Source organism: Notolepis coatsorum (genome assembly GCF_963971535.1).
Source record: "Notolepis coatsorum genome assembly, chromosome: 17".
NCBI classification, from domain to species: Eukaryota; Metazoa; Chordata; class Actinopteri; order Aulopiformes; family Paralepididae; genus Notolepis; species Notolepis coatsorum.
This window is the reverse complement of record NC_140181.1, coordinates 79,754,995-79,779,566: the sequence shown is the minus strand read 5'-3', so window position 1 is coordinate 79,779,566 and position 24,572 is coordinate 79,754,995. Positions and strand designations below refer to the sequence as shown.

The 24,572-nt window shown below is 43.2% G+C and overlaps 1 protein-coding gene across 1 annotated transcript in view; it reads left to right on the top strand.

The window, feature by feature from the left end:
• The window catches only part of bgnb (biglycan b), a 66,451-nt gene extending 44,267 nt beyond the window's left edge, over nucleotides 1-22,184 (top strand). Inside the window, exons 3-8 of the mRNA XM_084332615.1 lie at nucleotides 4,226-4,338; nucleotides 12,203-12,416; nucleotides 17,021-17,131; nucleotides 19,569-19,662; nucleotides 20,338-20,476; nucleotides 21,982-22,184. Of these exons, the coding sequence (XP_084188741.1) occupies nucleotides 4,226-4,338; nucleotides 12,203-12,416; nucleotides 17,021-17,131; nucleotides 19,569-19,662; nucleotides 20,338-20,476; nucleotides 21,982-22,179 (869 nt within the window). The 3' untranslated portion in view covers nucleotides 22,180-22,184. The remainder of the gene's footprint in view (nucleotides 1-4,225; nucleotides 4,339-12,202; nucleotides 12,417-17,020; nucleotides 17,132-19,568; nucleotides 19,663-20,337; nucleotides 20,477-21,981) is intronic.
• Nucleotides 22,185-24,572: the final 2,388 nt, after the last annotated feature.

Below are 24,572 nucleotides of genomic sequence, written 5' to 3'. Positions count from 1 at the left end.
CATACGCAGCCGTACACATGTCTCCGTGTGATGTGGTCTTGTTAATGATCGGTGGTCGTTCAGGCCGGGGACTGTGGCTAGTCATCGTTTCCAGAAGGCTTCAGCGAACCGACCGATGCAGGTGCACGAGCAAGGCATTCCACTTGCTCTGAAAGGACCCTAACCGGTCAAATTTTACCGGAGGTTACGGCAGGGAATACATTAACGTTAGCGAGAGCGTACGACTTACCGGTTCTCACAGGGATGAATTGCCTACGCCCAGCGTCTTTCAAGCAACTTCCAAGTCTCACAGTGTATCTGATTGATTGATTGATTGATTGAAAACTTTATTAAGATTGCAGAATGGGTACAATACAGTACAGCTCAATACAAACAACTGTTTGAAAGAGGATGAAGACCAGAAAAAGACTTTTGTCTTGTTTACATAAGGGTCCTCCATTTTCAATTCATCAAGACATTTATGACATACAAATATACGGTACTGTGTAAGAAAGAGAGAACATCATAAAAAAATTGAAATCCGAAGGGGAATAAACTGTACATTGGTTGGGTGGGGGAGTGGGGGGGAATTTTGACATTTACAGGGGCCAGTTTCTATTGCAGGTTCTAGGTGCTCTTTGAGAGCGGTTTTGAAGGAGGGTAGAGATTCACATTCCTTTACGGCTGTGGGTAGGGTGTTCCACATTGTTGTGGCATACTGTAATTGCGAAATGTGTTTAGTCCCTTGTTTGAGCCGAATCTGGGTTGAACGTGATTTGTGGAACTCCTCCCTCTGGTGTTGTGGTGGTGGACTTCACTGACCTTTAGGAAGTATTTCGACAGGTACATGGGTATCTCCCACCACTTTTCAACGCCAATGGCAACGTGGCGTTTAGTAAGGTAGGATCTGATCTGAGATCTAATCAAACAAACATTGTGTACACCTGTGGCTGTGAACACAAAAACGAGTTAGAGACGGGGACAGTCTCTGGTAATGATGAGCCACTGACAAATGTGTCCAGCGTGTTTCTCATCCTCCTCTCTGCAACCACCTTTATATTTTGTGTGTGTGTGTGTGTCAGAGTGTCAGGGTTATTCCTGTCTCGTTTCTATTTGATTTGTGATCTTGCTGACGGTGTTGAAGTCACGTCCTTCAGGACTTCAGTCAGATCAGACCCAGCTGGAAAACATCTGGTGCCCCCATCTGGGCAAGTGGTGTGTGTGTGTGTGTGTGTGTGTGTGTGTGTGTGTGTGTGTGTGTGTGTGTGTGTGTGTGTGTGTGTGTGTGTGTGTGTGTGTGTGTGTGTGTGTGTGTGTGTGTGTGTGTGTGTGTGTGTGTGTGTGTGTGTGTGTGTGTGTGTGTGTGTGTGTGTGTGTGTGTGTGTGTGTGTGTGTGTGTGTGTGTGTGTGTGTGTGTGTGTGTGTGTGTGTGTGTGTGTGTGTGTGTGTGTGTGTGTGTGTGTGTGTGTGTGTGTGTGTGTGTGTGTGTGTGTGTGTGTGTGTGTGTGTGTGTGTGTGTGTGTGTGTGTGTGTGTGTGTGTGTGTGTGTGTGTGTGTGTGTGTGTGTGTGTGTGTGTGTGTGTGTGTGTGTGTGTGTGTGTGTGTGTGTGTGTGTGTGTGTGTGTGTGTGTGTGTGTGTGTGTGTGTGTGTGTGTGTGTGTGTGTGTGTGTGTGTGTGTGTGTGTGTGTGTGTGTGTGTGTGTGTGTGTGTGTGTGTGTGTGTGTGTGTGTGTGTGTGTGTGTGTGTGTGTGTGTGTGTGTGTGTGTGTGTGTGTGTGTGTGTGTGTGTGTGTGTGTGTGTGTGTGTGTGTGTGTGTGTGTGTGTGTGTGTGTGTGTGTGTGTGTGTGTGTGTGTGTGTGTGTGTGTGTGTGTGTGTGTGTGTGTGTGTGTGTGTGTGTGTGTGTGTGTGTGTGTGTGTGTGTGTGTGTGTGTGTGTGTGTGTGTGTGTGTGTGTGTGTGTGTGTGTGTGTGTGTGTGTGTGTGTGTGTGTGTGTGTGTGTGTGTGTGTGTGTGTGTGTGTGTGTGTGTGTGTGTGTGTGTGTGTGTGTGTGTGTGTGTGTGTGTGTGTGTGTGTGTGTGTGTGTGTGTGTGTGTGTGTGTGTGTGTGTGTGTGTGTGTGTGTGTGTGTGTGTGTGTGTGTGTGTGTGTGTGTGTGTGTGTGTGTGTGTGTGTGTGTGTGTGTGTGTGTGTGTGTGTGTGTGTGTGTGTGTGTGTGTGTGTGTGTGTGTGTGTGTGTGTGTGTGTGTGTGTGTGTGTGTGTGTGTGTGTGTGTGTGTGTGTGTGTGTGTGTGTGTGTGTGTGTGTGTGTGTGTGTGTGTGTGTGTGTGTGTGTGTGTGTGTGTGTGTGTGTGTGTGTGTGTGTGTGTGTGTGTGTGTGTGTGTGTGTGTGTGTGTGTGTGTGTGTGTGTGTGTGTGTGTGTGTGTGTGTGTGTGTGTGTGTGTGTGTGTGTGTGTGTGTGTGTGTGTGTGTGTGTGTGTGTGTGTGTGTGTGTGTGTGTGTGTGTGTGTGTGTGTGTGTGTGTGTGTGTGTGTGTGTGTGTGTGTGTGTGTGTGTGTGTGTGTGTGTGTGTGTGTGTGTGTGTGTGTGTGTGTGTGTGTGTGTGTGTGTGTGTGTGTGTGTGTGTGTGTGTGCACGTGCGCGAGCGCGAGCGAGTGGGACTCCCCAGTAATTTACTTAGGGGCACCTACTTATGTCTATGTTAGTGTCAAGACAATCTCTACTGTTTCTAAACGTACACTGAAGAAAGACCAGAGGGCCATTCATATATTATGTGACCGTATGGATTTCTTCTTACAGTGGTTAAAAAGCAACATACCCCAGAGAAATTTAATAAATACACATGTACTGTGATGTGCAGTGAGGTCAGAGGTTAGGGTGATACCATTTTTTTTTTTACTACAATTCCATCTCCAATACAGTCAGAGTCAGAGAGTCAGAGATTGAGCTTATACTCAAAGCAAGCTCTGATACATTTGATTTCTCTCTGTGCGCTCAGTAGAGGGCTATCCGGCTGCAAGCTAGCCTAGCACCAATGAATGGACGGACCACCATATGATAAGCTTACATTTCATATCACATACCATATGCACTCCTGTAATTTTCACCAGCAAAAAAAACAATATATATATATATATATATATATATATGTAACGGTTGTGACAATGTCACCTCAAACTTCGATGCCCCGAGTGGGAGTCGAACCCCGGTCTCCCACACCGCAGGCAGCAACACAGACCGCTATACCAAGAGGTGAATCCACTACTTTGCAACGTGTCTATCTGTCTTTGAGGATGTGAGAGTGAGTTTAACCCATAGCACCGCTACTCACCCCAGCCCTTCTTGACTGAGCTTCACGATACCATCCGTTACATATCAAGTCAAGTCAAGTCAAGAGTTTTATTTGTCACGGCATACAAGTATACAATGAAATGCGGGTGGTCTTGCCCGCAACGATGTGCAATACAGTAGTACAACATATAATGGAATCCAATAAACAATAAACAACATTGTGCAATAAACAGGTAACATAGTGGGAAGGACATGCTAGGTCCCTTGGTAGTGCAATACACTGTTACTATACTATTTTTAAAGTGACCTTTCCTTTATGGCCATAAGTGTGGGCGTGTGCAGCATGAGTGAGTGCTTTCTCATGTTAAAGTGGCTGCTAGTGTGCGAGCGTGCACAGCATGCGTGTCGTGTGTGTGCTAATGTGTGCTCGTGTGTGGAGAGTTCAGTGTTCTGTGACCCTCAGTGTTCATTGTTCAAGGCTCTGATGGCCTGGGGGAAGAAGCTGAGCCGAAGCCTCTCTGTCCTAGTAGCTGGTGTTCGCAGGCGTCTGCCTGACCTCATAATGTATAAATAAATAAAAATATCTCAACCCTGCAGTAGGCTTCATATGGCCACGGTATTGCGTTTGTCGTCACAGCCCTACATTTTGTTTCATTTTTAGATCGGATGGTTTTCCAAGAATATTTTGCGACTCTTATTATCCCTCTTGCTTTAGGTCTGACAGGGATTTCCTATGAACATCCCTGCTGATACTAAACTCACACCGTAGTTGTAGAATTATTCTATTTCTATGACTCTTGACACTAAAAGGTGTTTGTGGTTCTTGGGTCATACGGTGTAAAACTAAATGTTTGTGGTTCTTGGTTCATACGGTGGGAAACAAAGAGTGGTTCTTGGTTCATACGGTGGAAAACAAAGCCTGTGATCTTCCCTTGTGTTTTCTGTCTGTCCCTCAGGTCTGACTGAGGTCCCAAAGAACATCCCCGCCGACACCAAGTTCCTGGACCTGCAGAACAACCGCATCACCGAGCTGAAGGAGAATGACTTCAAGGCCCTCACTAATCTATATGTAAGACTTCTGACGTTATCATCCATCTCTCGCACATCTCACACTCACTGTACAGGCAGTTCTCACATATTTGTGGGAAGTAAAAAAAGAATACTAACCTTCATACTGTCTTTTACTATTATTCACTTTGCTACTAAGGAATCTACCTTGCCTATATTACCTACTATGCTAATATGTATTTACTACTATGCACTCAAGACTGTAGCTTGACAAACAATCTTGCTTAGCTGCCAGAGTTGTACCCTTCCTGCTGACCTGTTGTACAAAACTTGAAAGTCGCTTTGGATAAAAGCGTTCAGCTAAATTACTAAATGTAAATGTATTTGATGTTGCATTCTATCATTTTCAGTCAGAAGTCACAATGTATCATTTGCATAATGGATTTTTCCTTTTTTCAAATATGCTGTCATAATGATGATTTGGGTCATATTTTACAAAAGGTTTTCTGGGTTTTAATAATCTATAGGCTATCATAATCCATAGGCTATGTCGCACTGATAAATTCAGAGTATATAGGCCTATGGCCTTATTCCAGTAACTTGAACGATATCTTCTCGAAAACAGTGACACATGCCTGATGTTCAAACACACTCAGGGGTTCTTTGTGTATCCTGTGTCTCTTTTTCTGAATACGAATTAGATCCAGTGACCATCTACAGAGAATCCTCACTTAGTTCACAGACAGATGGAGACAGACGGAGGCTGAGGCAAACACGCCTCAATACTGACGTTATTGTATAACGCCACGTTGGGAGGTTCCCCTCTCTGCCAGCCTTAATATTGCTCTTGGTCGGTGCACTTGAACGCGGACTCTGGAGCGAGTGAAGTTTTCCGGCAGAAGAGGAGAGAGGATGTGACCTAGAATATTCCCTCTTGGCTTCGGGCGCAGAATTAATATAATTAAAGCTAACGGGGAAGAAGTGAGGCGGAGGGTAAGAGAAAGGGAAAGAAATTCTCAAACAGAGGAGCCCTCTCTAGCCCTCGGGAAGCAGGCGGGCCGGCATAATGACATTTCACACGCTGCCGGAGCCAAGACAAGCTGGGCCGAGCCGTGCCGTGCCGTGCCGTGCCCGTGATGTGATGTGTCGGTTACCCATCTAACCGCAGCTGTTGAGAGCCGTCTCGTGTGAATGTGACCCGGGGCGTATGTTGTCTTGTAAATACGTGGCGTGCCGCGCCGTCGTTTTCAGTCACACTCTCGCTCCCAGGCCCATTTTGCGTTCCGGTAGGTTGTCAACTTGTCTTAGAAGAGAGGAATGTAAGCTTCCTGACAGTTTAAGTCCTGATGTCAAGACGTGACTCCTCATATCTACACAGTACATTTTGCAGAATAAATTTTACTCAAATTGAGTACAATTTTACTCCCAAAAAGACAGTATTTGGTCCCAGTCCAAATAGAGTTAAATTTACTCTTGTCAGAGTTCATTTATCAGTTATTTCTACTCCATTTAGTGTTTACATTTAACTCCACAAGATGAAAATTTGCTCCATTTAGCATAAAGTAAAAACAACTCCAACATCACTCAACACAGAGTTGTATTTTACTCTGTATAGAGTTGTAATTCCATCAATAGAGTTGTATTTTACTCCGTATATGAGTAGTAATTGCCTCAATATAGAGTTATAATTCCCTCAATATGGAGTGGTATTTTACTCAATATAGATTTATATTTCACTCAATATGGAGTTGTATTTTAATCAATAGTTATATTTCACTCAATATGGAGTGGTATTTTACTCAATATAGATTTATATTTCACTCAATATGGAGTTGTATTTTAATCAATATAGTTATATTTCACTCAATATGGAGTGGTATTTTACTCAATATAGATTTATATTTCACTCAATATAGAGTTGTATTTTAATCAATATAGTTATATTTCACTCAATATAGAGTTGTAATTCCCTCAATATGGAGTTGTAGTTCAGAATAGATTTCACTCAATATAGAATCTCAGATTTCACTCAATATAGAATTAAATTATAATTTACTCTGGAATAATATATTTAAAATAAACACGGTCAAAGCAGAAATCAGTATTTAACAATGCACTTTTATTTTTCTTGACACATGTGCAACACATGCACTGATACCACATAAATAATAAAATAGAAAAATACAATTTTGGCCTCTGTAAAACGACAGCAGCATCTGTTCGCTGGGGTTCACCCAAAAAAGTACTTATTTTCTATCAATTACACTTTTGTTTTTGTCGCATTCCTGAGCCAATCATTTGATGACCGGCGGTAGGAGACTCTTGACTTAACTTTCAGCTAAATCTTCAGCTGTAGAGGGGCCTTCACCAGGATCATCACAAGGTTTTCTTTTTAGATTATTTCTTTTGGCATTTTATTTTTTTATTGGACAGGCCCGGCAGAGAGGGAGGATGGGAGAAGATATGGGGGGAGGACATGTGGCAAGGGTCTCCGGGACGGCCACGTTGCACTACAGGGCAGTTACATGGTGCGCTTTAAGATGCTTTCGAAACCCAGAAAAAGTGCAATAGACATGTGAACAACCAGGCTGACCACATTTAAGACGAAGTGTCCTTCCTGAACAAAGTCCGTGGATCAACCTCAAGTGCTTTGTCAGTGAATTGACATTTGCCTGAGAGCTTTTGCAAATAAAACACAACATCTTAGTATCAAAAATCCCATGAGTCAGGTCAGCTCTGTTTCTTGGAGCAGGACTAGGCTGCAAAATGATGGTGTGATCCGAGTCCCCTTCATTGTCTGCACCAGATCTGAGAAAGGAGCTGCTGCTGCTGCTGGCAATGGAGTTGGTTGCAGAGGGGCTCACTGAATCTAACAATCATGTAGACATATAACAAGTGTGATTAGCAAGAGAGGAATGTTTGTGACAAGTGTAATGTAAAAAGGTCACATTAGATTAGGAAGGATCCACACACCAAGCAAGTTCTTCCTCAGACGCGTGCTCTTTTTTACTATGTTACATTACATTGGGCGTATAGAAACAAAGATCATTTCAAAGTACAAAAATATACCTTTGTGACATTTTAGGTTAGCCAGGGCTGTATGGATGAGGCTATAAGGCTCCATGTTAATAAGCAACTCACCTTCAGGATTTGGGTCTTGGGGTGAACAAATCTCCAACACACCCAGGTCTGGTTTCTTTATAAGAAACTGAAACGCCTCCTCGTCAACTTCAGTGTTTAAGTCATCATAGACCTTTAAGTCCAAGGTACTAGGAATTTCAAATTTCTTGGAAACTGAAGACAAAACAAGATTGCACAAGCTTATTGATAAATCTGTTGTGCAATTTATTTAATTTGTATTAATTAAAATGTCATGAAAATGGAATATTAAAATAGCCACTGAAAATTCGATCATATGAGGAAGATTGACAGCCATACTTAAGACATTGATTGGTTAACTCTATCCTAAAGAAAATGGATTGTGCCTTGTACTGTAGACCTACAGCTTCAATTAACATGCAGGGAAAGCCTAAACTGACACCCAGTATGTTGTTGCATAGGGCAGTGGTTCTCAAACATTTCATCTCAAGGACCCCCCAAATTGACAATTAGCCCACAGACCCCCATTTGAAAAGATATGCCAGGGACCCCCATAATAAGAGAAGATGTATGCGGCTCTAGCAGTGATTCTCAACCATTTTAATTTCAAGGGCACCCATTTAATGGCATTTCTATCTCTGGGGGACCACAATTTATATTGTAAAATCAATGTTAATTTAAATCATGACAGTGTAAAAATGGAACATTTATACACCGTCAGAGTTACAGACCCATAAGGGTCCATTTGGTTCCCAACTATCCATCATTTAGCTGGGGAGCCCCTGGAACCTCATGGAACCAATGGCATGCTGTACAAAATGTTTCACTCACCACACTCCAAAAATTTTGTGAAGGTCAGTTGCCCCTCAAAACAGATGAACTTCTGCCGGTCTAGATGTTTAACACGTACAGCCTGCATCCTTGATGGCAAATAAATAATAAGTTACTAAGATGATATAGGGCACAACAACTCATGCATTATTAGGAGTGTTACAATTAGAAAAACTATTACAAAAGCACTACAGGTAGGTTATCTAGTTCCACATGTTTCCATTCACAAACCTAACATCACGGTGATGGAGTGCCAGCACACGTCTTTTACAAATCCCCCCCCATCTCTGAGTTGCTATTGAATGAATGGGTGGGGAACCAGTTTCATTCCAGTTCGCCTCGTACACTAAATACGTTTGTTGTGCTAGTATAGTGTGCTACAGTACCTGTTAGCATGAGCGACAGTGAAAAGTGTCTGGGCGGAAACAAGCGCTTGACAATTTGGTTCCGCATTAACACATCCACCGCCGGAAACGCTTTAAAACGTTATTGCCCGCCATGCTTTGACCGCCAGACCACGCTGTACAGCGATCTTGAGATCAATATTAAATTTTTTCGCCATGGCATTCATAATTCATATATACACCTCTGGCGCTGAAGCTGGACCCTACGGCTCAATCCAACGACGGCTCAATACCGCCGCCTGGTGGATGGTCGGGCGAGTTACACTCGAACAACAGGAAGTGGGAGGTGTGTGTCGATTAAATTCATCCGGCCGTCAGATATTGTCGCAAGGCTCCCGACAGACACTATGTACATATCGATCGCTTTATAAACGTAATAATCGATATGATTTCGGCGTTTATTGCGACATACAAACCGGAAATGGACCTAGGCGATCGACGTCCTATACCTGGGATATTTCACCGCCAGTCTCATTGACGCACGGTAAGAGGACGCTGACGCTATTTTCAGCCCAATTGTTCATTCATTTCACTGCAAACCGATCTGATCAATATATCACCCATACTACATAAAGCATTTACTGACGATCACAGAATTATAAACGACCCCCCCCCCCCCCTTTCATCCGTGCATGATGACGCATAACGTATAGGATCATATACAGTTGCATTTTTTAATATAGCGTGTATCGGGAATAAACGGCAATTGATAATCTATATATGCGTTTATGCCTATAACTCACGCTCTATGAATTACTGCAGAAAACGATAAAAACATACTTAAATTCTAGAAGGTATTTTTGTATGAATCTATGAATGAAAATGTATAACGTTCCTACATCCTGAACGATATAATCGATGTTGAATGGGCCATAGTAATGTCAATTTAGCAATACAATTTAAAAAGTTATAGCCCTGCAAAGAAGGTGAACATCTCCATAGGCTTAGAGTGGTGGCAGTGAGGCTACATTGATGGATATAACCGTGGCAGGGAATGTGTTAAGAGTCAATCCACAATATAGAGGCAAATTGTTGGGCATTCATTAACATTAGTCAACCCAGTACAATGCTCGGTTCAGATAAACACTTGTTGAACCGAACAGTGCGTAAAATGTATGTCCATTTACCGCTAGTAAAACAGTCCACCTACAGCACTTCATTTTAGAGTTAAACACACATCGCACCAAACTTATGTGACTCTATTTAGAGTAAAACACACGTTGTCTCGGCCACTGTCTCAGCAAAGTCCACCAACATGTAACATATAATTGTTCCGTCTCCTGTACTATTGTCTTGTATCTTATTAATATGTTATACGTCCGTTTTTGTATGGATAGTTATATCACTACTTTTAACAACCTGCTCAGGGAGGACTACAGATGAAAATAGCTTCTGGCTAACTCTGGCTCATTTACATGGATGTGAAAACCGACATGTTGATTAATGTGCACTGTCCCTGGTAGCAATACTGTTGATAATTTAATACTCATGTTGCAGTTCTTAATAAGTTATTGTCCATAAAACAGTAAAACGTTGTTTATTTAATAGTGTGCCTGCTAACGTAGCAGCTAACATGCTAACATCAGCCTGCATGATAGATGGCTCTGTGACAATCAAACCGTAAATAGTACATTTTGCAGAGTAAATTTTACTCAAATTGAGTACAATTTTACTCCCAAAAAGACAGTATTTGGTCCCAGTCCAAATAGAGTTAAATTTACTCTTGTCAGAGTTCATTTATCAGTTATTTCTACTCCATTTAGTGTTTACATTTAACTCCACAAGATGAAAATTTGCTCCATTTAGCATAAAGTAAAAACAACTCCAACATCATTTCACTCAACACAGAGTTGTATTTTACTCTGTATAGAGTTGTAATTCCATCAATAGAGTTGTATTTTACTCCGTATAAGAGTAGTAATTGCCTCAATATAGAGTTATAATTCCCTCAATATGGAGTGGTATTTTACTCAATATAGATTTATATTTCACTCAATATGGAGTTGTATTTTAATCAATATAGTTATATTTCACTCAATATGGAGTGGTATTTTACTCAATATAGATTTATATTTCACTCAATATGGAGTTGTATTTTAATCAATATAGTTATATTTCACTCAATATAGAGTTGTAATTCCCTCAATATGGAGTTGTAGTTCACTCAATATAGAATAGATTTCACTCGATATAGAATCTCAGATTTCACTCAATATAGAATTAAATTATAATTTACTCTGGAATAATATATTTAAAATAAACACGGTCAAAGCAGAAATCAGTATTTAACAATGCACTTTTATTTTTCTTGACACATGTGCAACACATGCACTGATACCACATAAATAATAAAATAGAAAAATACAATTTTGGCCTCTGTAAAATGACAGCAGCATCTGTTGTTATGTCCATTTACCGCTAGTAAAACAGTCCACCTACAGCACATTTTAGAGTTAAACACACATCGCACCAAACTTACGTGACTCTATTTAGAGTAAAACACACGTTGTCTCGGCCACTGTCTCAGCAAAGTCCACCAACATGTAACATATAATTGTTCCGTCTCCTGTACTATGTCTACTTGTCTTGTATCTTATTAATACGTTATACGTCCGTTTTTGTATGGATAGTTATATCACTACTTTTAACAACCTGCTCAGGGAGGACTACAGATGAAAATAGCTTCTGGCTAACTCTGGCTCATTTACATGGATGTGAAAACCGACATGTTGATTAATGTGCACTGTCCCTGGTAGCAATACTGTTGATAATTTAATACTCATGTTGCACCGACGTACCAGTTCTTAATAAGTTATTGTCCATAAAACAGTAAAACGTTGTTTATTTAATAGTGTGCCTGCTAACGTAGCAGCTAACATGCTAACATCAGCCTGCATGATATAGCTCTGTGGCTAGCTTTAATGTTGCTGTCTGTAACTGATTTGCAACTTACAAATCAGTTACAGACATTGCCGTTTAATAAATGAACAAATAATAAAAAATAATCTTACCTGGCATTTGATCCATCCAAGTGAAGAAAAATATTGCTACTGCTCTTGCTACTAGTATTGTGCAGAGACAGAGAGCCGGAGACTAGTGTGGAGAGAAAAATGGCGCCGACCTGATTTTGACCTGATGTGGGCATAGTAGGCGTGGCCATGCTGTATTACTCCAATAGAAATTCTTCTGGAACTTTACTCTCACTCTATTGGCCACAGGCAATGATTATGCCCCAAAATGAGTAAATATGACTACTTGAGAGGAAAATAATAACTCTAATAATTACTCTGGGAAAATTACTTCGTTTTTCCTGTGGAGGCCTATTAAGATGTTAGATCCTAATATGAAGAATTATGTGATTTAATGTTCTATGCTTATTTCATACCTAATTTTACGCATTGTTGTGGATCTGCCAATTCTGTGCTCATTTTACGCCTATGTCTTTTCTACGGCTGTGATCCACTTTGAGCTGCAATTCTCATATGAAAGGTGCTATACAAATAAAGTTCATTATAATCATTATTATATAATGCGGATGGGCTGTAGAATAATTTGTCTGATTGTGTGTCCGTCTCCCCATCTCCCTCATAGGCGCTGTCCCTGGTGAACAACAAGATCTCCAAAGTCCACGCCAACACCTTCGCTCCCCTGAAGCACATGCAGAAGCTGTATTTCTCCCGGAACCATCTGACCGGGGTCCCCAAGAACCTGCCCCCCTCCCTGGTGGAGCTGAGGATCCATGACAACCACATAAAGAAGGTGGCGGCGGGGGCCTTCTCCGGCCTCGGCAGCATGAACTGCATAGGTCAGAACTGCTGATGTCATCATGTCTTAAAATCACTTAAAGGAACACGCCAACATTTTGCACAATTAGCTTACCGTCTTCTCCAGAGAGAGAAGAAGATAGATACCAGTTTCCTCTCTATGCGTTCAGTAGAAAGCTACCTGGCTGCATGTTAGCCTAGCTTAGCACAATGAATGGAAGTGGACATGTACGGGTAGCCTTCGGGAGAGGTGTTAGTTGGACAATGCGTAGGCTACCTGTACATGTCCACTTCCATTCATTGTGCTAAGCTAGGCTAACATGCAGCCAGATAGCTTTCTACTGAACGCACAGAGAGGAAACTGGTATTTATCTCCTTGTCTCTCTCTGGAGAAGACGATAAGCTAATTTCCCAAAATGTTGGCGTGTTCTTTTAACTCATTGAGCGCCACGCTGTTTTCCCATCTTTACTCAATGGCGCCAGTGTTATTGACCATTTTCGCGATGTTTGCTGACCCATCGTGTGTTCTGTATTATAGCTATGGAGACAATAGTATGGCTCATTTGACAGGCACTGTTTATAGTCTAACATTGACAAACCAGTTAGTTTCTACATACTTTTGTTTGTGTGCTGCTATTCCACGCTAAACATCGCCCCGTTTCAAAATAATCCAGTCTCGTTTTCTAGATAGTGAGATATGACGTGTTATATGCATATGCGCAAATCGTTCGGGTTGCTCGCCTGAAACCTATATTATTTCCAAATCAAAGGTATACCATATATAGATGTTTCTTCACAAAACCATCAAGGGGGGATCATTTTCCTGTCGTTTTCCTGTCTGTGACAAAATGGCATCCAATGTAATAAAAAAAGTCAACCAACGAACTAGATTCCTGTACCGGATCTCCTCTCTGGTAAACAAGAATACCCTGAAGACTCTGGCAGGAGCACTCATTCAAGGGTACTACGACTATGCTTGCACCTCATGGTACCAAAGCACCTCAAAGGCGCTAAAAACAAGATTACAAACATCACAAAACAAAACAAACTGGTCAGACTACTACTTGACCTTACTCCTAGAACCCACCTCACCCCTGCCCACTTTGACTACCTAGGATGGCTTAGAGTAGACGACAGAGTACAGCAACTTGCAATGGGCCTGGTCTACAAGATACACTATACGACCGGGGTGCCCATGTACATGTCAAAATACTTCCCAAAGGTCAGTGAATACCACAATCACAACACCAGAGGGAGCTCCACAAATCATGTTAAACCCAGATTCGGCTGAAACAAGGGACTAAACACGTTTCGCAATTATGCCACATCAATGTGGAACGCCCTACCCAAAGCTGTAAAGGAATGTGATTGATTGATTGATTGATTGATTGATTGAAAACTTTATTAACAGATTGCAGAATGGGTACAATACAGTACAGCTCAATACACACAATTGTTAAGGGGATGTAGACCAGAGAAAGACTTTCGTCTTGTTTACATCAGGGTCCCCCATTTTCAATTCATCAGGACATATATGACATACATGACATACAGATAGACAGTACTGCTACATCTATACATTTATGACATACCAGATTTGCAAATATAGTACTGTTTGTGATACAAAAAGAGTCCAGAAAAGAGAGTATATACATTTGACGTAAAAACTGTACATTGGGGGAGGTTGGGTAGGTGGGGTGGGGTTGGGTGGGTGGGGGGGCTGTACATTGGAGGTGGTTGGGTGGATGGGGTGGGGGGTGGGGGTTGGGTAGGAGGGGTGGGTGGGTGGGGAACACTGTACAACTGTACAAGCAAAACTGTACATTGGAATATTGACAAAACCATACTTGGTCATTTACTGTACATTGGAGGGGGTTTGGTTAGGACATTTATAGGGGCCAGTTTCGAATTGCAGTCTCCCGTAGGTGTTCTTTGAGAGTGGTTTTGAAAGTGGGTAGTGATTCACATTCCTTTACAGTGAATCACTACCCTCCTTCAAAACCACTCTCAAAGAGCACCTACGGGAGACTGCAATTCGAAACTGGCCCCTGTAAATGTACAGTAAATGTCCTAACCCAATAATACACGAGACCCTCTTCTTGGGACAAAGTAAGGTTTTGTCGATATCCCAATGTACAGTTTTGCTTGTACAGTTGTACAGTTTCCCCCACCCCACCTACCCAACCCCCCCCCCCCCCCACCTACCCAACCCCCCCCCCCCGCCTACCCCCCCCCCCCGCCCAATGTACAGCCCCCCCCCCACCCCACCTACCCAACCTCCTCCAATGTACAGTTTCTACGACTCTTTTGGTATCACAAACAGTACTGTATTTGTAAATCTGGTATGTCATAAATATATAGATGTAGCAGTACTGTCCATCTGTATGTCGTGTATGTCATATATGTTATGATGAATTGAAAATGGGGGACCCTGATCTAAACAAGACGAAAGTCTTTCTCTGGTCTGCATCCCCTTAACAATTGTGTGTATTGAGCTGTACTGTATTGTACCCATTCTGCAATCTGTTAAGTTTTCAATCAATCAATCAATCAATCAATCAATCAATCAATCGTGTAACCCTGGCCTGCGATCGTTACCAAAAGCATGTTTTAGGTTCGGTAAAATACGATGCTGTGATCAATACAAAAGCATGTTTTATGTTCGGTAAAATAGACCTAAAATAGACCTTACCTTAGTCAGAAGGTACTCCAAAATGAATAATCCATGTAGTTCCATCGCGATCGCAATTACTCGTTTGCATTGAGTCTGGCTATAATACGGGAAACAATAGGTTTCAGGTGAGCAAATCTCCGACAGATGGCTGTTCTGATTCACGTTGAGGAGGAGGGGATTCCTGCAGCCAAGGCACAGAGAGAGAGAAAGACACCTTAGAGCAGTGGGGCCCAACCAGTCGATCGCGATCGACAGGTAGATCGCGGGCTGATTTCAAGTAGATCTTGATTAATAAAATTCTATTAAAGTTTTTTTTTTTTTTTTTTTTTTTTTTTTTTTTAATCAACTCTTCCTCTCCTTGTTAACTACAACAAGCAATGCTGTTTGTTATTTAAGATGAGGTCAGACTCGGCACTGACAGATTTGTGTTCATTATGCTGCTTTTATAAAGCCTCAAATGATGGCTTACAATATACAATTTTGGCTGGTAGCTCTCGGGCTAGGTGGTAAATAAAAAAGTAGATCTTGGTTCAAAAAAGGTTGGACACCCCTGCCTTAGAGACCCAGTTCAAAAGGTAGGCGATACTGCCACCTGTCTGGATTCGATCGTCATTGCAATTTTAACGTAGGCAGCGGTGCCAGGGAGACACAGGCAGGTCCGTGTGAGTGTTTAGAATGGGGAAATCGCTGAACGGTTGGATTTGAAACACGATAATTGTCGTTTTTGGCGCAGAAAAAGTTAACGTTCTGATGGCCCGCCCTCGTCGCAACACACTTTACAGCCGTCTGTTGGTGTTATTGCCTCTCAACCAACACATCGGTTGAAAGCTAAAATGGCCGCCGTTTGATTGACACACCGCTTGACCTTTTACGCGCTTCCAATCTCGGGAAAAACGCCTAAACATACCATTACATAAAGATGTGTAAAACACTCATTTATTGTGATATTGTTATCAACTTTAGGACATGTTCTAGGTAAGACTTCAGGCTATGGCCCCTGTTCTCAGCTAATAACTATAGAGTAGATCTGTTTGCAAAATAATTCAGACGAAAATGAAAAAAACTTTTATTTCAGTGTGTTCAAACCTCTGTAACTCTATGACAATAGCATTCGGTGTGTTTCCTTTCAAAATAGGTCAGACTTGTGCATCTGCTACAAATGGTTCCAGAATAGTGTCCAATTTAGTATGCAATTGACAGGCGTTTTAAGATAGATTTGCAGGACTGTTAAGAGGTTAAGGCCTGGGGGCGCCCTTGTGGCGCATACCATAGTGCCTCGCGCACCTACGCGGCCGACCCGGGTTCGATCCCAGCACCCGACGTTATTTGTCGCATGTCCTGCCCACCTCTCCTCCCGTTCGCCCTCTCCTCTGTCGGTCCTGCGTGACCAAGAAAAGCTGTAAAAATGCAAAAAAAATATAAAAAATAAAAAAAAGAGGTTAAGGCCTTCTCTGGGCTTGGCAGCCTGAACTGCAGAGGTCACAACTGGTGATGTCATCATGTCTTAAGGCCAAGAGGTTCTCTAGGAAACCTTTTTTCAGCCAGGAACCGACACTGAACTAATTTAGCCCGGCCTGGGAACACAGTTCTCGTTGAAAAACAGCAGTGCTCTTGTCGTGCGGGAAGTCAATAGACATAAAAACCAACAACCCATTTTGGGAACCGAATCCACACAGAGACGCTGGTCTATTCTATGCCATATTCTGTACTGCTCATCATCACTGCCTTTGTCGCTGTATAAATGGTTTCAAAGTGACAACAGTAACGTTCTAAAAGGACCCACGTTTATTTCCTGTTGCAATGTTTTGCTAATGCAATATATACTGACAGGAAATACAATTGGGTACAAACTGTTCCCGAGCAACAGAAATTCAGTGATACCGTCTATAGCGCTGCTGTAGAATCCTGGAGATCACAGAGCGGCATGTAAAATATTGTCTCATGCGATGAATAATTAACTTTTTCCTCCAGAGATGGGAGGAAACCCCATTCAGAACAGCGGCTTTGAGCCTGGAGCCTTCAAGGGACTGAAACTCAACTATTTACGCATCTCTGAGGCCAAGCTGACTGGTGTGCCCAAAGGTAGGTCCTCGTCTCCTGTCTAGTAGATCTATAGTCGATCCATATGACTGGTTCATCCTGTTAGGTGCATCCTGTTAGGTTCATCCATCCTGGGGCGACAGTGGCTCGGTAGGTAGAGCAGTCGTCGAGGTTCGATTCCTGCTCCTCCCGGGCAGCGTGTCGAAGTGTCCTTGAGCAAGACACTTAACCCCTAATTGCTCCCGATGAGCAGGTTGGCACCTTGCATGGTTGCCTCCGCCGTCGGTGTGTGAATGTGTGAGTGAATGGGTAAAATGTGAGGAACAAATTGTAAAGCGCTTTGGATAAAAGCTGCTATATAAATGCAGCCATTTATCCTGGTTTGTCCAAAACCAAGGACACAGGAGTCATAATAATGCTATAATCTTTTGGCAGAAAATCAGACAGGAAAGACGGAATGGGAAAGCCCCTTCCCGATCACAGTTTTTGAGAATTGAGAATTTACGAGAGGATTAACCAAGAGAGATTATAATGAATGGAAGGCGTAGCTGCAGGTCACAAAGTGAGATTATAATGAATGGAAGGCGTGGCTGCAGGTCACAAAGTGAGATTATAATGAATGGAAGGCGTGCTGCAGGTCACAAAGAGGATATAATGAATGGGAAGCTGGCTGCAGCACAAAGTGAGATTATAATGATGGAAGGCGTGGCTGCAGGTCACAAGGAGAGATTATATAATGGAGGCGTAGCTGCAGGTCACAAGTGGGAAGGCGTGGCTGCAGGTCACAAGAGATTATAATGAATGGAAGGCGTGGCTGCAGGTCACAAAGGAGAGATTATAATGAATGGAAGGCGTAGCTGCAGGTCACAAAGTGAGATTATAATGAATGGAAGGCGTGCTGCAGGTCACAAAGTGGATTATAATGAATGGAAGGCGTGACTGCAGGTCACAAAGAGAGATTATAATGAATGGAAGGCATGGCTGCAGGTCACAAAGAGAGATTATAATGAATGGAAGGCGTGGCTGCAGGTCACAAAGTGAGATTATAATGAATGGAAGGCGTGGCTGCAGGTCACAAAGTGAGATTATAATGAATGGAAGGCGTGGCTGCAGGTCACAAAGAGAGATTATAATGAATGGAAGGCGTGGCTGCAGGTCACAAAGAGAGATTATAATGAATGGAAGGCGTGGCTGCAGATCACAAAGAGAGATTATAATGAATGGAAGGCGTGGCTGCAGGTCACAAAGTGAGATTATCAGAATGGAAGGCGTGGCTGCAGGTCACAAAGAGAGATTATAATGAATGGAAGGCGTAGCTGCAGGTCACAAAGTGAGATTATAATGAATGGAAGGCGTGGCTGCAGGTCACAAAGTGAGATTATAATGAATGGAAGGCGTGACTGCAGGTCACAAAGAGAGATTATAATGAATGGAAGGCATGGCTGCAGGTCACAAAGAGAGATTATAATGAATGGAAGGCGTGGCTGCAGGTCACAAAGTGAGATTATAATGAATGGAAGGCGTGGCTGCAGGTCACAAAGTGAGATTATAATGAATGGAAGGCGTGGCTGCAGGTCACAAAGAGAGATTATAATGAATGGAAGGCGTGGCTGCAGGTCACAAAGAGAGATTATAATGAATGGAGGTCACAAAGAGAGATTATAATGAATGGAAGGCGTGGCTGCAGATCACAAAGAGAGATTATAATGAATGGAAGGCGTGGCTGCAGGTCACAAAGTGAGATTATCAGAATGGAAGGCGTGGCTGCAGGTCACAAAGTGAGATTATAATGAATGGAAGGCGTGGCTGCAGGTCACAAAGAGAGATTATAATGAATGGAAGGCGTGGCTGCAGGTCACAAAGTGAGATTATAATGAATGGAAGGCGTGGCTGCAGGTCACAAAGTGAGATTATAATGAATGGAAGGCGTAGCTGCAGGTCACAAAGAGAGATTATAATGAATGGAAGGCGTGGCTGCAGGTCACAAAGAGAGATTATAATGAATGGAAGGCGTGACTATGGGTCACCATGTTGAGATCAGAGACCTGTATAGGATTGTTAGTAACTGTCTAACTGTACATATGACTGTTTACACTAGTAACTGTTTACCTGCGTAGACAATTGTCTCCACCAGTGATTGCCTAGTTGCATATATATCTGTCCCCACTGGAGGGCGCTCTAGGCGGAGCCACCCAGGTATTCTACTTTATGGCAACTATAAAAGTCAAGGTGCCCACCCCTTTCGTTCTCTCCCCCAATGTCTCTCAGAGAGAAAAGAGTTGTACTACTACTGCTGCTGACATGTGAATAAAAGAAGCCACGCCAGTTCAGGCACAAGATAGAAACCATGCCTCTTGACCACATTATTGTCGCCCTAAACTGAGTTCTGTTAACACACCAGGTTATAATGGCTAAAATAATTAGCTTATCTTGGAGGGGAGTCTTAACAGCGAGGATGTGTGATGTCTTGCCTTCCCAGAGCTCCCTGACAGTCTCCACGAGCTCCACCTGGACCACAACCAGATTCAGGCTGTGGAACTGGAGGATCTGAGCCGCTACAAAAACCTGTACAGGTACACATACTATATACACCTCAGCCAGGTAGCCCACCCCCTTCACTCCCTTCCCCCGACTCTTTTCTTTGAAGCTACTGATCCTGTTGTTTTTGTTTTTGTTTATTTTGTGTTACTGTTTCTTCCAAATGGACTGCACCTTGCTTCCTTTTTCTTTTTCTTTGTTTTATTTTCCTGTTGTTACTTTACATATATATTCATATTATTATCTTGTCTTTTATATAGCTTCTCTTTTTATGTAAAGTGTCCTTGAGTCTGAGAAAGGCGCTTCTCTAAATCCAATCTATTATTATTATTATTATTATTATTATTATTATTATTATTATTATTATTATTATTATTATTATTATTATTATTATTATTATTATTATTATTATTATTATTATTATTATTATTATTATTATTTAGCCACGCCCCCAACTGATTTCATGAATGTTGAGGTCCATATACCTGCATCTGCAGAAAGAAATACCCTGTGGATATGAGATAAAAGATAAATAAATGTAAAAAAAGACACTATCCCAGTCTGCAGTGCCCCTCTGAGGTGGTTCTAAGAACTACACAAGTATATCCAGACAAAAGAAGTAACCTAATACAACAACGCAGTCCTCCCTCTCTCCTCTCGCCACCCGTGTTCTTCACTTTCCTCTTCTCTGTCTGCCTCTGGGTATCCAGGTTGGGCCTGGGCTACAACAACATCCGTCACATAGAGAACGGCAGTCTGGCCTACCTCCCCAGACTGAGAGAGCTGCATCTGGAGAACAACCGTCTCACCAAGGTGCCCCGGGGCCTGCCGGACATGAAGTACCTTCAGGTCAGTATGGAGGGAGAGCATGTGGTCATGCATGTGTTGCGAGTATCGACCAATTTTCTCCACATTTTATGTTTTCCAACTGTGGCGAGAAATCAAACCCACATTATGTAGGGGGGGGGGGGATGGGTCTAGTGACTAGTGAGAAGCTCTATCCCACATTATGTAGGGGGGGGGGGGGGGCCCGGGGGGGGTCTGGTGAGAAGCTCAAACCCACATTATGTAGGGGAGGGGGTCTGGTGAGAATCTCTATCCCACATTATGTAGGGGGGGGGGGGGGGGTCTGGTGAGAAGCTCTATCCCACATTATGTAGGGGGGGGGGGTCTGGTGAAAAGCTCTATCCCACATTATGTAGGGGGGGGGGGTCTGGTGAGAAGCTCTATCCCACATTATGTAGGGGGGGGGGGGGCCCGGGGGGGGTCTGGTGAGAAGCTCAAACCCACATTATGTAGGGGGGGGGCCCGAGGGGGGGTCTGGTGAGAAGCTCTATCCCACATTATGTAGGGGGGGGTCTGGTGAGAAGCTCTATCCCACATTATGTAGGGGGGGGGGGGGTCTGGTGAGAAGCTCTATCCCACATTATGTAGGGGGGGGGGGCCCGGGGGGGGGGGTCTGGTGAGAAGCTCTATCCCACATTATGTAGGGGGGGGCCCGAGGGGGGGTCTGGTGAGAAGCTCTATCCCACATTATGTAGGGGGGGGGGGGTCTGGTGAGAAGCTATATCCCACATTATGTAGGGGGGGGGGGGGGGGTCTGGTGAGAAGCTCTATCCCACATTATGTAGGGGGGGGGGGGGCCCGGGGGGGTCTGGAGAGAAGCTCTATCCCACATTATGTAGGGGGGAGGTCTACATTTACATTTGGTCATTTAGCTGAACGTGTTTATCCAAACCGAAGTTCTGTACGTCAAGTCAAAAGGAAGGTACAACTCTTTCAGCTGAGTAACACTGTTCATCAAACAGTGCTGAACCTTGGGTGCTGCAGTGTTGAGTGCATATAGTAGTAAATACATTAGGTCTAGTGAGAAACTCTATCCCACACTATGTAGGGGAGGGTCTAGTGAGAAACTCTATCCCACACTATGTAGGGGAGGGTCTAGTGAGAAACTCTATCCCACACTATGTAGGGGAGGGTCTAGGGAGAAACTCTATCCCACACTATGTAGGGGAGGGTCTAGTGAGAAGCTCTATTCCACATTTAATGAACATCTCAGAAGACTACTTGAATAGTAGTTTCCATTTTAGAGTTTATTTATTAAATTATTTTTGTATTATTATTGTGTGATTGAAATATTATTGTTTTAATATGACTTTTGGTGTGATAGCCCACAGTAGAATCCTACAGTAGAAACAGGCGGCTGTACGCTGTTCAATATGGATTAACATGAGCGTGTGTCAGAGATGAGTTTCCTATTATATCACCTTACAGATGGTGAGTCATGACATCCCCACCCCTCCCCCCGCTGTGTCCCTCCTTCCATCCCCACCCCCACCCCTCCCGTCCCCTAGGTTGTGTACCTCCATTCCAACAACATCGCCCAGGTGGGGGTGGACGACTTCTGTCCCCGGGGCTTCGGGATGAAGAGGACCTTCTACAACGGCATCAGCCTCTTCGCCAACCCCGTGAAATACTGGGAGGTGCAGCCCGCCACCTTCCGCTGCGTCGCCGACCGCCTGGCCGTCCAGCTGGGCAACTACAAGAAGTAGAGGAGGAGGAGAGGAGGAGGAGGAGGAGGAGGAGGAGGAGGAGGAGGGGGGAGGGAGGAGGGAGGAGAGGAGGATGAGGAGGAGCAGACTGAAATGAGGGGACTTAACGGCGAAGATGACTGACCATCTAATTTGATACTACCGTATATTCTATTTTGGAGAGAGAGAGAGAGAAAGAGAGAGAGGAGAGAGAGAGAGAGAGAGAGAGAGAGAGATGTTTCCCATGTCAATAAAGCCCATTTGAATTTAATTGAATTGAGAGATAGAGAGAGAGAGAGAGAGAGAGAGAGAGAGAGAGAGAGAGAGAGAGAGAGAGAGAGAGAGAGAGAGACAGGAGGGTACGAGAGAGAACGACAGGAGTGATGATATAAGGGTAAAAGTAAATAAAATAAATGTAAATGTAGAGCTAAATGTACCATTTACTCAGAACTTGAAGGGAAAGCGATGCCACTCCTTTCTTCTGACCTTTCGCACTAAGTTGTAGATTGTATCCACTTGGAAAAGGAAAATACGCATTTCGCAATATTTGATGGGTTTTTGCCACAACATACTGAAATGATTTGATGGGAATGTTTTCTTCTTCCCCTTTGCCAAAATAGTTTGTGGATCGATTGGAATGAAAAGGCATTTATTTTTAAAACTTGTGAAAATGTTCATTCCGTTCCTTTTATTATTATAATTTTTTCTTTTCTTTTGACTACACATGATAACTCTTGTTGTGATTGTAGTGTGTCTTTATTTTAATATAATTTTGGTGAAGATTCCAGGTAAACATTAGAAAGAAGCAATGCATTATAGATGTGTTTTTATAGATAAACTAAGGTGCTCTTTACAGTATATTGTCAGTATATGTGTTTTTATGTGCGCTGAGTAGGGGGTGACATTTGAACCTTCCCAGTTTCGCTGGTCTGAAGCCATTTCGGGGGTTAAATTCTGTGAACAACGTGTACTGTATGGTCCCATAATAATGATACGAATAAACTCCAATATCAGATAATAGAGCCATTTTTCACCAATGTGGAGTCTTGACAGTACAAATAAAGCTGAAGCCACAACTCCAATCCCTCATCCAATCATCAATATATCATGTAACAGACCAGTAGCAGAACCAAGGGAAATAACATTACAAGAACACATACAAGTGCACCTCACCCCTAACTTTCAACAGGGCCTATGGGAGAGATAAATCAGAGTGCACAAGGTCCTATACGTTCCTCGTCCTTTCCCATTGCCCAGAGCAAAAGGAACCTCCAGCCTGCCTTTCTGTATAATTATGGAGTCTATTCTGTGCTTTTATTAGTTATTATGCTGTGTGAAAGATAACATAGTTGTGTCGTATCCCTTGAGGGGACACCAAGGGGGCTTTGCCCCAGATAGACCAAACACACAATCTACTCGCCTTAAAGAACCCACTGAAGGCAGTTCGCTCACAAAGGGCTATACAACAATAGTAGTATCTGATGCATTGTTTTGCACAGCTTCTGTGTTATGCTTTATATTCTTGGGGGTGGGGGGAGGGGGTGTTAATGGGGGTGGGATAGCCTGTTTACATTGGGTAGGCCTGTATGACACTGCCTTAGCCATTCATATTCTGCCTCGATATCTATCCTGTAAACTGCCAAGCTATACCGCTGCATGTGAATAAAGATTTTTTTTTTGTCTGCTACATCAGAGAGAATAAAGTAATGGAGCCCGCTGGCTGGATGTCGTGTGAGAAATAAAGGAGAATAATAACAACAGTGATTCTGATGAATAAATGCAATCATGCATAAGCAGGGGGAATGATTGAAAGGCTGAATGAATGAATGAATGAATGAATGAATGAGAGAGAGAGAGAGAGATTTTTCTTGTTATAATGTGTATTTCATATTCACACACACACACACACACACACATCAAATCACACCATCAGCAATTTGCGCATTTTCAATTTGCCCCGCTCGCTACGTCACCGCCTGCCCCTCAACATGCCTGTCCCAGTGGTCGAGGAAGCACTTGCTTATGTTGACATCTGATCGGACGGATGCGGCGATGATCGTGCGTGTGAGCGTGTCTGCAGTCTCGTCTGAACGGCCACGGGGGGATTTCAGCTCGGATGATGATAGATTAGGAGGTGGAGCGGCGGCACACTGGATCGGGAACATCTGCATCTTTGGACCATCGAATGTATTTCTGGCAGCGGCCCGTCGGTCCTCCATCGAAGCCGGGGGCTTGATTTGAAATGTCGCAGGAATGGAATATGCTGGTGAGTCGGCTGACTGGTGCCACACAGCTTGCATTGTCTTAAATGTACATGATGCCGCTAATATGCCAAACTGCACTGCCTCCGAGGCAGATGGAGCAGGGCAACACGCATGTCCAATGCATGTGGCCAATACTAATTTGGTTACATA